This window comes from Plasmodium yoelii (genome assembly GCF_900002385.2).
Source record: "Plasmodium yoelii strain 17X genome assembly, chromosome: 5".
In the NCBI taxonomy this organism is placed as follows: domain Eukaryota; phylum Apicomplexa; class Aconoidasida; order Haemosporida; family Plasmodiidae; genus Plasmodium; species Plasmodium yoelii.
In genome coordinates this window covers 274,736-292,384 of record NC_036177.2, presented here as the reverse complement: position 1 = coordinate 292,384, position 17,649 = coordinate 274,736, and the positions used below count along the sequence as shown (strand labels likewise).

Genomic DNA, 17,649 nt, shown 5'->3' with positions numbered 1-17,649 from the left:
ATGTCGTTTTGTTCCTGACATGTTAATGCTTATTTTTTCCTGCACGTTAATGTTGTTTATTTTTTCCTGCACATTAACGTTTATTTTTTCTGACATGTTAATGTTTTTTTTTGTTTTACTTGGGAGAAATTTCAAAAAGCTTTATTAAAACTCACCCGTGCGGGGACATGCACACATATTTGAAAAAACATAGAGCATATTGAAAATGAATTAAATTTAATATTGTCAATATGTGTATTTACATACGAATATTAAAAAAAAATAATTGAGCTAAAACTCCAATTTGGCTAATTTAAAATCCTCGACGAGGTAGTGATATGTTTTTATAACCATGCATAAACAAGCATATGCATATATATAATATGTTTCACTAAAAATAGCATAACAATAATAAAAATGACAATATTATGTTTATGTTAAAAATATGAACATACAAAATTATATGTATGCATTTTTTTTTTTCTTCATTTTATTTAATTATGTACACAAAAAACAATGACAAAAAAAAAACACTGATAAATACAGTGATAAATAATAAAAATACAATTAACAAGTTTATACATATATTATATGTATATAAGTGTACATGTATATATGCACGGGAAGGAAGAAAACATAAATGGCGAGGGTTTATTTAGAAATAAATGAGAATAATATAAATGCATATAGCCAAATAAAGTTTAAAAATATATAAAATAAATAAAGGTTCATGGTAATTCTTCTTCCCATTGTAATATTGGTTGGGGTTTAGGAACAATAGTAAATGGCTTATGTGGAGGAGGAAACAATTTGTTTAAAGCAATAAAACGATCAGAATCACAACATCTAACTGGAAGCATGGGTTCGAAATATCCCAATTCGCTCCACATTCTCATTTCTTCCAGAAAAAAGGGTCCCTGTATAAAAAGGGTAAGGGCAAAAAAGTATGGGTAAAAAAGTAAGGGTAAAAAAGTAAGGGCAAAAAAGTATGGGTAAAAAAGTAAGGGTAAAAAAGTAAGGCGATAAAAAAAATAAGAAGATAATTGGTATAGATAAAAATGTTAATAAATAATAGCTTGATTTACCTGAACAACACCTTTTGGATCAATATATTGCCAACATTTATCTCTTAATGCATCTGGACGTTTCGTATCCTCAGTATCATAAATATTATTTTGAGTAGTTGCATTTTTTTGCTCTTGCAAAAGATTGATTGTTTTGTTATCGGTTTTATTTTCTTCATTCAAATTAGATTTTGGCGAATTTATTTCAGGTAATGTTTTAGGAACTTGAGTTTCTGTTCCATTTCTCGATCCAGTCATATTTTTTGTATTTAGTGAATTTTGATTTGTGGTATTTTTTTGATTTTTTTGTTTTTTTTTATTTTTTTCATTTTTTACATCATTAGTTATAATTTGTTCATGTTCCTTTCTTTCAGGGTTACGATCAATTTTATTTCCATTCTTACTAACATTTCTATTTTTGGAATTATTATTATCTGAATTTTTTTCTTCTTTATTATTATCTCTATTATTTGTTAATCCTTCACTATTTTTATTATTAAAATTTTTATTTATTTTTATATAATGTTCATTCGAATGAAGTTCGCTAATAGTCCTGTCATTTTGGGTTCTGTCATTTTGGGTTCTGTCATTTTGGGTTCTAACATTTTGATCCCCTTCAGTTTTATTACATTCATTTTTATTGTTTCTATTATTCATGGAGATTTTGGGGGTAGAATCATATAGAGGTGGTAAATTGGTAAAATTATTATGATCTTTTTGTTGAGGAAAATTGAAATAAATTCTATTCATTACATTTTGTGTATTATCTTGTTTTGAATCATCTAAGGTATTTAATTTATTTTTGATAATTGTATTGTTAGGATAATTAATATGAGTATTAGAATTATATGACGAGAAATTTGTTGTTTTAGAATCAGGATCTTCTTGAATTGGATAATCAATGGGTTCTGATGATATATTATTTGAATTTCTGAAATTTATTTGATCAAAAAAATTGTTAATATCTTGGCGATGTAAATGATGTTGAGATATTGGCTGTTTGAATGAGTGGGAGATATCTTCATATGTATCTACATTTTCCATTTCCATTTTTTTTTTTTGTTTAAGCATATTAAGAATTTGATATTTTTGTAATAAATTTTGGTTATTTTCTGCATTTACATCTGCATCTGCATCTACATCTACATTACTTTTGAACTCTTTTTGGTTATTTTTATTAGCAATAGATTTATGGATAATGTTCAAAATAGGAGAGGTCACATCTATGTTTCCATCATTATTATTATCAAATTGTGAATACATAATAGAATCATTAGTAGAAGGAGGTAAATCAGTAGTATGTCTAACTTGTTCTGAGATGTTAAAATGGTCAGGTAATATTCTTATTGTATTTTTATTATTTTTATTATTTTGATTGATAGACATGTTATATAATTTATGATTATCATTTTCTGAGTTAAGATTGTAATTATTATTTTGTTCATTATTATTAAAATGAATTTTATTTATAATATATTTTTTTTGTGCATCTGTTAAATTGATTCTGTTTAAAAGATTTATTTTTTGCTCTGTTGTAGCATTTATTTGTTTAAAATATTCAATAAGCTTTTGAAGGATGAGATTTTTGTTATTATCTATAGTTTGTTCATTTTCTTTAAAACTATTATTTCCTGACATTGTTCCAGAATTATAATTATTAAAAGTATGTGATATTAATCCTTGATTTCTATGATAGATGTGTTCATATGAATTTGATGAGGATGAATTATTGAAAGGAATTTGATTAGAAACGGAACCCGGAGGATAATTTTGAATTTTTAATTTATTTTTTTGATTATAAAAATGGGTTTGATAATTGTATGCATTATTAACATCTTGAGCCGATTGAGCCGATTGAACCGATTGAGCCGATTGAACCGGTTGAGCCGATTGAACCGATTGAACCGGTTGGGTCAGTTGGGTCAGTTGGGCTGTTGTTTTTTCTACAATTTGATCAATGTTGTTAATAAAATTAATAATAAAATGATTATCATAATGTTCTAATTTAATTTTATCTTTTTTTTGGCGATATAAATTATCATGATGTTTCAATATAACTATAAATTGTTGTAACAAAGATTGATATTTTTTTGGATTTTTTTCATAATTTATTTTAATTATATAATTAGCATAAGTTGAAATATCTTTTGTTTCTTTAAGTTTAGATAATATTATATTTTCTTTTCTCAAAATTTCAGGATTATTATTATTATTATCATAATTTTTTATTTTAAAGAATATCCAATATATTTTTAATTGTATTTGTTGAATATTTAATGTGTGATAGAATTTCAAAAGTTCACAAAAATCGAAATTATTTATTTGTAATTTGATATTTCCTGAAATATTATTAATATGTGGAATATTTTCATTTTTATTTTTATTAATTATATTTTCTTTCAATGAATTTTCAGACATTTTATAAATATTGTTATATTTATGTTTTATATAATTATTTTTTTCTTCTACTTGAGTATTATAATCAAGAGCTTCTCTTTTATTATTCTCTTCTATTGATTGTTCAGATATATTATTTTTTTCATGATAATATTGTATATTAATTTTATCTCTATTTTGTTGTATATTATTAATATCTGATTCATCTTTTTTTTTTCCAACAATATTAACTTTTGCATATGGAAGAACAGTTTTAAATAATTTTAGAATATCATCATTGTGTTGTATATTTTTATTATTAAATGGTTGATTATTTATTTCATTATTCCATATATTTTGTATATTTTGAGAATTATAATTATTTTGTTTTTGTTGATTGGGATCAAAATTATTAGAATCATTATATAATGTTTGAGGTTGAAATGTTTGATAATCATTTTCTGATAATTTTTGTTTATTAATAAAATTATAAAAAAAAGAATTTGAATTTCCTGATTTGAATTCGTTCATATTTTGTACATATTTTGAATTGTTATGTATATTTGTCAAATCATTTTTTTGCATATCTTGTTCTATTTTGTTCATATCTTTAATATTTTTATTTATTTTAAGATATTCATTATGATCTATATAATTATTTAAATTAATTTGGTCATTATAAGATATTTCATTTTGATGAGGATTCATTTCGTTTTGTTCATCAGTGATATCATTTTCTTTTTGTTTCTTTAAAAATAAAATATGTTTTATAAATTGTTCTTTATTTGAAAATTCGTTAAGATTATTTAAATTTGTTTGATAATCATTAATTATATTTTTTCGATTAACTGTTTCAATTTTATTTATATCTTTTTGAATTTCTTCATTTTTATTTATTTTTATAGTAGAAGCAGATTGAACCAAATTTAACATCCCATTATTATATAAATGTTCATTAGAAACAGTTCCTTTTAAATTTCCAAATCGATTATCATTAAATTTATTTAATTCATGATGTATATTTTTATTATGTAAACGTTCATTTAGAATTTGTATTTCATTTATATTATTATCTTCTGTGTTGTTATTTTTGATTATTTCGTGGAAAATTAATGAATACATATTATTATCATTGATAAGTTGATTATTTTGAAAATTTGAATCTTCAGAATTAATAAGACGTTTTCCTAATTGATCTACGTTATTGTTTGTTGAATTATCATTTATTTCACCTAATATTTCATTTTTTTTTTTTTTTGATTTTTTATTTTTATTTTTTTCTTTTTTTTTTTTTTGATCCTTTTCGGTATTTTCAGGAATATTTTCTGATTCAGAAATTTTTTCATTTCCTTTTTTTTTATTATTTTCATCATTTTTTAAATGTATAAGAAGTTTGTTATTGCACTCTTGGCCATTTATAACGGTGCTAAGACCTTTGGCAGATGCATCTGGATCGTTTTCTGATTTTTGAACAGAATCTCCATGATTGTTGGGAATCGAAGCGCTAGAGTTGTCTTTTTCCTTCTCTTTTTCCTTCTCTTTTTCTTTATCTTTTTCTTTATCTTTTTCTTTTTCCTTTTCTTTTTCCTTCTCTTTTTCTTTATCTTTTTCCTTTTCTTTATCTTTTTCCTTTTTCTTTTTCTTTTTTTTGTCATCCATATTAGTGTTTTCATTTCTTCCTTTTTTTGAATCGTCAAATTTTAAATGGTTGGTTCGTTCTGGTCGATCTGTTTCGGACATATTGGTTACTAATGTGGCAGTTTGAATTTCTTTATTTTCATAATTGTTCATAACTTCTTTTTCCATACCATTTTCATGGTTTTTAGCCGAATTAAATAAATTTGAATATTCTTTTTGCAAAGAGGATAACAATTCTGACTTTTCTATTTGATCAGAATTATTATATATATCATTTTGAATTAAAAATTCAGATGTTTTTTTATAATTATTAATTCCATTTTGGATAAAATTTGAATCGGTAGCATGTTGATTTGTATTTATGAATCCAGTAGATGTTGAAACTGATTTATTTTTTGGATGTAAATTTAAATCCGCATTTTGTTTCCTCCAATCAATATCCCAATTATAATGATTTGCTCCAGCTGCTTTTTCTTTTTTTTTTGGCTGTTTAATAATATGGTTTGTATTATTAGATGTATTATTTTGTGGGTTCTGTGTTTGATTCCTTGGTAGATGTGAGAATTTATTTGTATTATTTTGGTTAGATGCAGATAATGCACCTTTTTCTTTATCAATTGATTCGGTATTATTAGTATCAAAATTTGAAGAAATATTACTTGCATTTGTTAAATCAGCGGATTTTTGAATATTTGTGTCGTTAGAAGTTTGAGAATCCGAGATATCCACAATATTATTATTATTATTATTTGAAATATTTACATTTGTAAGGTTTCGATTTATTCGAGTAGCGGGAAAAGCAATAGATGCATTTCGTAAAGATGATATAGTATTATTAGTAGTAGATAAATTATCATGATTTACATATTTAATTTTGTAAACATTTTTTTTATTATCTATAAGTTTAGGGTTAGGTTTAGGTGGTTCTTCTAAAATACCCGGAACAGAATTTTTCCATTTAACATCATACAATTCATTAAAACTATAATTATTGATTAAATCACCTTCATATGTATATATTTTAAAAGTATTTTCAACTTTCATTCTAGGAAAAGTAGATGCAGTCATAAATAATGTACCATCTGTAGACCAATCACATAAAACAGTGCATGGTTCTCTATATTGTTTAATTAATGTAATATTATAATTTTTTTCTTTATAATAAAAATCTATATCACCAGCAAGATTTCCAAATCCACCTAATGCTATCATATTTCCAAAAGTACACCATTTTATTGTATTTTTATATTGAGCAGATATTTTAGATTTTATATTTAAATTAGAATCATATAAATATACTATATTATCTGATTTTCCTTCAATAATTAAAAATTCATCACATAAATTACTCCATTTTGCATCTTGAGCAACTTGCGTATTTATTTTTTTAATATTTACAGATGCTGATAATAATGAACAGTAATAGCAATTACTAACATATCCATATGACCTATTAGTTGTATCATTGGTTGATACAAGAAATATAACATATTTTCCAGAAATTGAATATAAACATAATAAATTATCTAAATGCTGAAAACTTCGTTTTGTTAATAAGGTTATATTAATTTTATTATTATTTTGATTTAAACTTGATGAAGATGTTTTATCATTTCTTAGTCCATCAATTTTATATATATATATATCACCTAAAAAATTATGTTTAGTATGTAATATAAAATATCTTGAATCTTGACTATCAATATATTTTGAAAAATAAATAGCAATAACATTAAGATGATTCCATGAATAGATATAATTATTTGGTATATCTTTATTTGAAACATCATTTTTATCTGTATTTTCATCATTTTCTAATATAGATGTATCATATATATATATATCTGATTTTTTTTGTAAAAAAAAATATTTATCATCATTAGTAAAATGTATTATTGGCCAATTTGTACATATATTTTTTTTTATTTTAAAAGATGATATAACTTTATTTTTTTCTACATTCCATAATAAAAGATTACCGATTTCTTTATTTTTATTTTCATCATAAGGATAAAAGATTACTATATATTTATTATTGGGTGACCATTGTACATGTTTAATTAATGCTAAATTATCTTTTGTAAATAGATCTTTATATTTATTTTGGCATTTTATATAACTAATTTTTATATTAGTAGATGAGTTTAATGCTAATAATACACCATTTGTAGAATGAAAAATTAAGAAACTGTTTCCATCCTCGGACCAAATAACATCATGTATATATCCATCATATTCAAATATTATTTTACTGTTGTATTTATTTTCATTTTTTTCAAATTTATATAATTTTATTCCACTTTTGTATCGAATAAGCAATTCGCTCATTTTTTTTTTTTCCTTAAAATTAGTAATATATTAGAATCATACATATACACGCACATGCATATATATGTAATATAGAATTCTTTATTTGTAACTCTTGGAAATTTAAATAAAGATTAGCATAATTTTATTTTTATTCACTGCCTTTTACTGAAATGTGTGTACTTTTTTTTTTTTTTTTTTTTAAATTTCTTCGATATATTTGATATTCTCACTTAATAATATTTTTTTTTTTTATTTTTACACTATATATATATAGTATATTTTGTACTGGATGGGATGAAAAAAATACTAAAAAAATATAAGTTTTAATAAAAGGGGAAGCAATAAAAAGCAGAAAAAAGCAGGAAAAAGCAGGAAAAAAGCAGAAAAAAATAAGAAAAAAATAGTAAATATTAATAAAAAGTAAAAAAAAAAGCAGAAAAAAATAGTAAATATTAATAAAAAGCAAAAAAAAGCAGAAAAAAATAGTAAATACTTAATAAAGAGTATAAAATTGATTAGGAAAATGAAAATATAAGAACGAATAAATGGAGTTAAGCATTTCTGCTTTTTTATAAATCATTATAATATATAAGAAGGGAATACAATATTGTATATAAAAATTATACACTTTAAAAAAAAAAAAAAAAATTGAATAAAAAATTTTAAGTATATAACTGGGTTAAGCAAATAAATACAATAAATAAAATAAAAAAAAAAAATAAATAAATAAAATATGTAATATATATATTGTATTATTGTTATATTATTACTTATGCATTTCTTACATTAGTCATTTTTTTTTTATGTAATTTTTATACGTAGTATTATATTGTATAATTCATATTTTGATAACTATATTTGAAGTGTACAAAATAAACGTGTATAAATAAATATATGTATATAATGAAGAAATTATTCATATGTTATTTTAATTTTTTTTTATTTATATTTCATTCATTTATTTTTAATATAACATTTTTTTAGCCAAAGAAAATGCTATATACTTGCCTACATAATACATGCATACGTAATAATACATATAATAATACATATAATAATATATCATAATACATATAATAATATATCATAATACATATAATAATATATCATAATACATATGTACAATAGTTTAAGCACATTTTGTTGTGTTATTTATGTACATTTCAAAATGACGATGTATTAGTAATAATTAGAAATTTCGTTCCAATTCACACAAAATAAAAATGGGCAATAAAAATATATGTTTCATTTTGTAAAAGCTATTTTCCGAATTAATTACTCATGAAACAAACACATAAAATAGGTTTAGCTTTATTTTATCACATAAATTTGTATTAACATGTTTTGGATAAACATAATGTATATGTTAAAATAAATACAATTTTCCAATTGTTTTATTAAAAATCAGCGCAAATAAAATAACAAGGCCTTGTGGTTTTTTTTAATATTTTTTCATACTTTTTTAATACTTTTTTTTCACTTTTTTAATACTTTTTTTTCACTTTTTTAATACTTTTTTTATACTTTTTTTCACTTTTTTTCACTTTTTTTCACTTTTTTTCACTTCTTTTATACTTGTTTATTTTTATTGTATATTACTCCTACACATAATAGTTATACATTATTTTTATTAGTTTTTTTTAAGATAAAATATGTTTTTTTTTTTTTATACACAGTTTTATTGCGATCTATAAATAACTGTAATATTATTATTTATATAATATACATATAGTTGTGTATATATAATAAAATAGGAAAATAGTTTTTAAAAAAAGTGAAAACTGTTTAAATGTATATATATTATCATAAATAATTGTATCGATTTTATACATATATGTATATTTGTACTATTAAATATATTATTTCCCATTTTTAAAACATACAAAATAAAAGTTCATATTAGTTATTTTAAATGATTTAAGGAAAAAAATAACCAAATGGAAAGACATATTACATTTTATATGTCAAAGATTTGTTGTTTTTTTTATATATTCGCTTTTATTTGAATTAAATATTGTGGCATAAAAAGAGGGAATAACAATGTAATACAACAAAATAGTAGTGATTCTTTCCTTATTTTATATCAAAATTTGCAATAAACATGAATCTTAGAAAAAACAAAACAATTTTTGTAGGAAAATTATTATGCTATAGTTAAGCAATTTATTTTTCTTAAGCTTTGTGTAATGATTTGCTAATAGTTAATTTTATTTTTTTGGCACTTATAAATTTAGGTATGTTATTTAAGAAAATTGTACCATTAATATATAGCTTATTTATGTATACATTTTGTGTGTTTTTTTTTTTTTTTTTTTTTTTTTTTTACATTATCAACATAATGTAGGTATATAATTGTGACAAAAATAAAAAAATAAAAAATAATATAATAATAAAGTAATAAAATAATAAAATATATCGACCGTAGTAACATGGCAAAATAGATAGTATCGTAAAATTCAAATTTAAAAAAAAAACGAACATTTTTTAGGAAAATGATACGTTTTATAGGGGAAATAAGAAAAGAGGTGATGGGGTTTTGGATGGGGAAAAATAAACTAATAGGATACATAAAAAATAAAAGATATTCAACAAAAATAACAACAGATATAGAAAATAATGTAATAAAAAAGCTAGTTAGTATGGATAGTAAAAATATAAGTTATGGAATTAAAAAATGTGTAAAAAATTGTTTTATTAATAAAAAGATGTTTAATATATACACAGATTTAATAAAAAAACATTCAAATAATTTTGAGTTCCAAGATGTTGTATTAATTTTACAAGCTTATGCTTTATGTAAGGAAAGAAATTTCCAAGTATATTCTATTTTGTCAAATAGGACATTATATATATTTAAAGAAAATAAAATAGAATATAATAAATTAACTTATGATAATATTTATAGATATATTTTGGCTAGTAATCATTTAAATTATACAGATTATGAATTAATGACAATATTTTTAAAAATAATAAAAAATAATTTAAATATATTTGGTATGAAAAAAATTAGTAATATATTACATGCATTAGTAAAATTAAAAATAACTGATGATGAATTATTAGATTTATGTAATTTTTATATTTTAGAACATTTTAATGAAATGAAATATAATTATATTAATCATATATTTTATGCTTATTCAAAAAAAACAAATATTGCATATTCAGAATTATATTATAAATTAATAAAGCATGTTTATGAAAATATCAAATTAATGGATTCTATTTCTATATATAATACATTAATACAAATCAAAAACTTTTTGGATGTTTTAAAACGTGATCAAATTTATCGCTCATATTTCGATAATCATAATTATGTATATGATTTTGATAAAAATGTATCTTCAAAAATAGGTAGAATAAAAGATACCGAAATAAAAGTAGGAGACATATCAGAGTTTGACGGATTGGATGCTAAAATCGGTGCACACACAAACGATATTAAACATTTAGAGAGCGTTTTATCCAAAGAAAAAAGGGACGAAAAAAGGGACGGAAAAAATGATGAGAAAAATGGCGAAAAAAGGGACGATTTTTGTTACATAAACAGTGAAACTAAAAAAGGGGAAGAAAATAATAATAATAATAGTAGTAGTAACAGTAGTAGTAACAGTAGTAGTTGTGGAGATTATCATAAAAAAATACTAAATAACATTGTTCCTCTTTTGTTTTATAAAGTAAATAGCTGTTTGGCCTTTTTGTCGTTAAATCAATTAATAAAATTATTATGTGCATATAAAGAATTAAATTATTTTAATTATTTATACATTTATAAAAGATTGTTGCATTTTTTACTATCAAAAGTAAAAACAAGTAAAATAAATTTAAAAGAACGTATATTAATTTTGGAATTTTTTACTGTCCTTCCATATGTTGATAATAATATGGAAGAAATTATAAATTTAGTTATTGATAACATTGAAACTATTCTTGTATTTGATTATTTTTATTTATGCCGTCTATTAGTATGTTGTAAACATTTACAAATTCATAATGATAATATATTGTCAAAAATAGATTTGTTAATATTTAAAAATAAAAAAAAATTTGAAAATTATACTAATTTAAATGACCTAGAATTATTTTTGCAATTTTATAATAAAAATTACCAAGAATGGGAAGAAATGGTTAAATTTTTAAATTCGCTAGTTGAAGAAAAAAAAAATACAAATAAAATTGAGCAAGAGAATAATATAAATTCAAATATATCATCCTTGCCAATAAACAATGAAATACAAAAAGTAATAACATATAAATATAATAAAATTGAAAAACGTTTTAATGAAGATACAATAAATGTTATTGATCATACTAAATCATTAGTGAGCCAAGAAAAGGAAAATCCCACCAACAATTTTTCTGATGACAATTCGACAAAAAATAAGAACGATATCAGTAAAAATATATCACAATATTTGTATTTTAACTTAATAAACGAAAAAAAATAGATTGTTACACTTTGTGTGTGCGCACACAGAGAAGTGTAAACGAAATGCTTCGATTTTTTCAATTTTTTCCAAATCTTTTCAATCTTTTCAATTTTTTCCAACTTTTCAACTTTTTCATTTTTTTGTGTCTGTACAATTAATTATACTGCTTCACGCTAACTTTTTTTGGTGCTTTATGTCTTCATGTTTTATTTGCTCAACTTTCAAAAAACATATCATTGAAAATTAAAGCTAACACATGTATGAATAGTAACAAAACAACAATTCGATATGTGTTAAAGGTTTTCTTGTTGTAAACTTCAGATTTGATGACATTTAAAAAGTCTTTATAATATGTGTATCTTTTGTTTAGTATCTTTATCCGTTCGGGAATTTCCATGTATTTGTGCATCTGGTGGATAAAAGATTTATAAATGTGAAAATATGTAAATGAATATGGTATATAAAATAAAAAAAAAATATTAATAATAAAACTACAAAAAATTCTGAACGTTCATAATTTTTCTTGCTTGTTCAGGCATTTATCAATTTTCGAGCTAAAATTAGCTAACACATTTTTTGGTTAGCTTTAATTCTATACATAAAAAAAAAAAAAAAAATTTATACCTCAAACCACATGTGCTCATACTGAACTTTGTTCCAAAAATATTCGGGAACATCTAAAAAATCCTGTACAGCATTAACATTGATAATGCTAGAATAAACGTCTATCATATTTGATAACTGTTTTTTAGAAACAGAGCATTTCCCATTTGAAGCAATTTCTTTTGATATGGTAAATAATATGTTGATAGCATTGTCCATAAGAAATTCATGTACATCTAATCTAATAGATTGAGACAAAGCAAATGATATTGTTAATTTTTGTTCTATAGAATTATTTGTTAAGTATATTACTCTGGTACTTGCAATTTTTTTTTTTTTTTTTTCATGATTTTCTTCTTTATTTATATCCTGAAAAAAAAAATTATAATTTTCGCTACTATCATAATTGAAAATGTCTGATTCTAAAGGATTTATAGTAAGATCTTGATTTATATGTTCATTTATTTTATTCACATTATTATCTTCACTTTCTATATCATGTGCGTTTAATTCGATATATGGTCGTTTTGCAATATTACTAGTTTGTTTTTTCTGTTTTTGAGAATAATATATTTTATCATTCTGAATAGCAAATGTGAGTAAAGGTTCATTAGAATATAGATTAAAAAATAAAATAAGATTATTTATAAAATAATCATATTTTTTTGAATTATAAAAATTTTCCCATATAACTATTGATCCATTTTTGAATATAAAAATTATGTACTGTGCATTTTTTTCAGTAATATTATTTTTAAATGATAGGTTGTCAATATTATATATTTTTTCAATACTATAGAAACTTTTTGTAACTTTATCGGGAGTTAAAAATACACATAAAATATTATTATTATCAAAAAAACAATATTTGAGTTTTTTATAAAAAAGAATAATACTTAATTTTTTTAAATCATAACTTTTGACATGACATAAAAATTTTACTTGTAATGGTTTTATGTTGTTATGTGTATTTGATGGAATATGGTGATTTTGATTTTTGTATTTTGTTTCATTTTTTTCTATTTTTATTATTTTGTTTTTTTTAAGGATATCTTTATTTGTGTGTAAAATGTTGTATGAATTATGTTCTTGAGATTTATTTTTGGAAAATTGATTTTTTCTTTCAAAATGAATTTTATAATCATTATTTTGTTCGTTTTCTACATTATTATCATTTTCATTGGATTTATTTATTTTTTTCATTTTTTTCGAATTATTTTCTCCAATTTGATATATATATTTTCTTAGTTTCCGTTTATATATTTGTTCGTATTTTTTTAAAAATTGTTTATTCACATTTTCATTTAACTTATCATCGTCTGAATATGAATTGCTAAATTTATTACAATGTTTTTTTTTCTTTGTATTTTCTTTTATTTCATTACAATTTTTGCAAATTTTATTATATTTTGAAAAATAAATATCTTTATTATCTTTTTTTAAGTACAACGGAGATCTATTCCTTTTTATATGCATATCATCATAATCCTGGGATACTGATCGTTTCATATTTTTTTTTATAATTTTTTTTAATAAATATGTCTATATTTATATATATTGTGTGTGTAAACCATCTAAGCAATTTCTATAACATGAGCATTTGGCTAGTTATTATATGAATCTTTTGTACTTATTTATTTTTCAAATTTTTTTATGATACATTTTTATATACAACACATTGGTATTATATTAAAAAATGATGTCCTTTTCGTTAATCGTTGAATTTATGTAATTTTTTCTTTCAAATATTTTTTCCCTTTTTTGGAAGGAAATAAAATTTTTAATAATATTTTGTAGAAAAATAAATGTTAAAAAAAAAAGAAAAAAGGGCATAATGAAAAGGAAAAAGAAACATATTCTATGGATAAAAATAAATATGATGTTGCTTATTATATAATGTAAATTTTTTTTTTTTTTTTAATATACAACATGAATATAATTAAGTATAAAACAATTGTGGTTACATTTTGGCATTTATTTGGGTATAATTTATTTTTAATATAAGGACGATAAAAATGGAAAAGAACTTTTATTTTATTTTACTTTATTTTATTTTACTTTTCAAGGAGAAGACCCAATTTGGAAATACCTCCATAAAACATGCACACAATTTATTCAATATAATAGCGAATATTCGATTTAAAGATATTGCAAATAAATTTAGGGAACGGTCTTTGTGAATTAATAAGGTGTTATAGTTTGGATGTGCTTAGTGTGCATATATGAGGGTTTAGGACAAACCCGTAAAAAATAAAAATTAAAAAAAAATTAAAATATAAAAAAATATAAATGAAAATAAAAATAAAACATATGAAAGTAAAGTAAAGTAAAGTGAAGTGAAATAAGTGAAGTAAAAAATTAATTAAGGAATAAAAACATAAAGGGCTATGGTAAAGCGTTTTAAAAATATGATCAAAATGGCGCGAAAGGAAAAACATAAATATAGGTAAATGAATTAATAAAATAAATTAATTATGATAATGAATTAGCATAAATAAAACATAATACATTAAAAAATAGATATATATTTGTATATATATTTGCATATATATTTATAATATAAACATGAATACATTATTATACACACAATGCCAAGTTCGTAGCCGTTAAGCATATAACAACAGTATTGGCATTTTTATTTATAAAAAAATATATTAAATTTATAATAACATTTTCTACAAATGAATAAAAAAAATTCAAAATTAAAAAGAAAAAAAAATACATATTATTTTTATGTAATAAACAAAATTATATATTTATTTTCGATTAACCCTCAACATTGATAAATGTGCTTGAAAAGGAATTATATTACTTTACTACTCACATATGGAATATACGCACACACGCACAACACTCCATTGCTTACATACTCCATTGCTTATACTTATGTGTATATGGTCATTAAGATAAATTAAATAGTGTACAATATATTTTTCATTTATTATATTATTTTTTTTTTTTTTTTTTCATTTTTTTTTTTGTTATACAAAATTTGAGTCAACCCATACTATGCAGCATTTTGAAAAACTAAGAAACTGCAAAATTTTTAAATCGAAATATTTCTTTTAAAAAATTATTTATATTTTTATCTTGATTAACATCATTTTCATCACATTCAAACATAACTATATCCCATGAACAATTACGAAAATGATATTTAATATCATTATATATATTTGCAATATTATTTTTGATTTTTTGGTCATCTCTATTGGAAGCTAACGATATATGGCTACATCGTTTTATTCGAAAATTTGTTAAATTTACATTAGTATTACTATATTTATATTTTATTATATTTTTTTCTTGTGATTGTTTTTTTACAATTTTGTCATTATCATCATTTTGATTATTATCATTATTTTCATTTTGATTATTATCATTATTTTCATTTTGATTTTCATTTTGATTTTCATTATTTTCGTTTTCAGACCGTAGCAAAGCTATCTTTGACTCGTTTTTGCCATTCTCTTCATTATTTATATTTTGTTTGCTTGACAAAACTGGTGTATATGGATTATGTACCATCTTAGTTTGATGCTCATTTTTTACGGATTTAAAATTATTGTCTATAGATATGTGTGGGGAAGGATAAACTAGCATAGAATTATTATTTTTTTTTATTATGCATTTAGGGTGAGGTAATAAATTGGTGTATTCTTTTTTATTTTGAGGAGATGGTTTTGTTAATGTAGTTTTAGATATAATTTGTAAATTATTGGAATGAGGAATATTATTTTTTTTTGATAATTTATAAAAAAATTCATTTTTAAAAATATAAGTACGAGATATATCGTCTTGATTATTTAATTTTCTTTTATTAACAGATTTAAAACTATTATTTTTCAATAAAAATTGGAAATTTTCTATTAATTTTTTTATCCAATCACATAATATAGGAATAATAACATATCCATCATTTGTTTTAAGAACATGTGTTTCATATATTTGTTTTTTATCATTATTGTACATATTTGAATTTTTTATTTCATATTTTTGTAAGTATGTGCGAATTTTTTTTGTGTGTGTGATTTCTTCATTTGGAGTTTCATAATTTTTTTGTTTTTTTTTCTTTTCATTTTTCTCTTGATAAATAATAGTATTATTTACATAATTATTATTTTTGTATTTATTGGAAGTATATATAATATGATTTGTGTTATTATTTTTTTTAAGGTGTATATGAAAAAATAAATTAATTATTAATAATTTTCTGTATATATAATATAATTTTGCATAATAAAAAAAATATATATAAAGTGTTTTTATAAAAGTATTTATATTATCACAAAAAAAAAATCCAGTCAAACTTATGTGTGTATCATATTTATATGTCTCATCAGTTCCATACATATTTAAGACTTCTTTTTTTTTTTTTTTAATAAAATTATAAAAATTTGAGTTTTTAGATGGTACTAAATGAATAATATATTTTTTATCGCCTTTTGTTTGTTTATCTTTATTTATATCTTCTTTATTATTTTTTATAAAATTATAATTATCTATAGATTTCTTCACCCCGAGTTCATTATTTAGTATGTAATAATTGGGATAGCTACTCAAATTTTCATCCTTTTCATTTTTTACGTTTTTTACATCCTTTTCATCTTTTACATTTTTTGCATCTTTTACATTTTTTAAAAGGTCTCGAAAATTGCTCATAAAATTTGGGCTTTCAAAATTGTTATGGATTACGTTTTTTCCAACAATAAATTCCTTATCTTGGTTGATATTTTTTTCTTCCATATATCACGAGCAAATGTTAATAAATAAATAAAATAAATAAATAAATAAAATAAATAAATAAAATAAATAAATTTATACTAAACACGTAGTTAAACATTTATGAAAATAATTTCATACTCACTATCATTAGTGTGAGTAATGACGATACTAACGTACTATTTTTCGAAATTAAAAAAAAAAAAAAAAAAAAAAAAAAAAACAGATATATATAATATTAAAATGTATTGAAAAAAAGATTAATAAATGTGTGTGCAAATATTTAAAAAATTTGGTAGACTATATATTTAAGAGCATGCATAGTGTTTGGTCTATTTTTTTAAAATAAAAATATACATATATTCATCATAATTGTGTTTAAAAAAATGTATACTTATGCTTTTAACACATGCTACATATATATTATGTATGTATAAAATGTGTTCTCCTTATTTTATTTTTTTTTTTTTTGAAATGGTGTGTGTAGAGTATTATTGCATATGCAAGTGTCACAATTAAGG

The 17,649-nt window shown here is 21.3% G+C and overlaps 4 protein-coding genes across 4 annotated transcripts; 1 reads left to right on the top strand and 3 right to left on the bottom strand.

Moving 5' to 3' along the window:
• Positions 1-707: 707 nt before the first annotated feature.
• On the bottom strand, positions 708-7,385 carry PY17X_0504300 (uncharacterized protein; the record flags this gene model as incomplete). The annotated part of the gene is made up of 2 exons (XM_719195.2): positions 708-896; positions 1,065-7,385. The coding sequence occupies 2 exons, from the start codon at positions 7,383-7,385 to the stop codon at positions 708-710; spliced, it is 6,510 nt and encodes a 2,169-aa protein (XP_724288.2).
• Positions 7,386-9,859: 2,474 nt separating this feature from the next.
• On the top strand, positions 9,860-11,821 carry PY17X_0504200 (conserved Plasmodium protein, unknown function; the record flags this gene model as incomplete). Its single annotated transcript, XM_725285.2, has 1 exon — positions 9,860-11,821. The coding sequence occupies one exon, from the start codon at positions 9,860-9,862 to the stop codon at positions 11,819-11,821; it is 1,962 nt and encodes a 653-aa protein (XP_730378.2).
• Positions 11,822-12,017: 196 nt separating this feature from the next.
• On the bottom strand, positions 12,018-13,609 carry PY17X_0504100 (conserved protein, unknown function; the record flags this gene model as incomplete). Its single annotated transcript, XM_022955170.1, has 2 exons — positions 12,018-12,212; positions 12,428-13,609. 2 exons carry the CDS (start codon positions 13,607-13,609, stop codon positions 12,018-12,020), a joined length of 1,377 nt encoding a protein of 458 aa, XP_022811632.1.
• Positions 13,610-15,433: 1,824 nt separating this feature from the next.
• PY17X_0504000 (conserved Plasmodium protein, unknown function) lies at positions 15,434-17,152 on the bottom strand (the record flags this gene model as incomplete). Its single annotated transcript, XM_022955169.1, has 1 exon — positions 15,434-17,152. The coding sequence occupies one exon, from the start codon at positions 17,150-17,152 to the stop codon at positions 15,434-15,436; it is 1,719 nt and encodes a 572-aa protein (XP_022811631.1).
• Between the last annotated feature and the right edge of the window lie 497 nt (positions 17,153-17,649).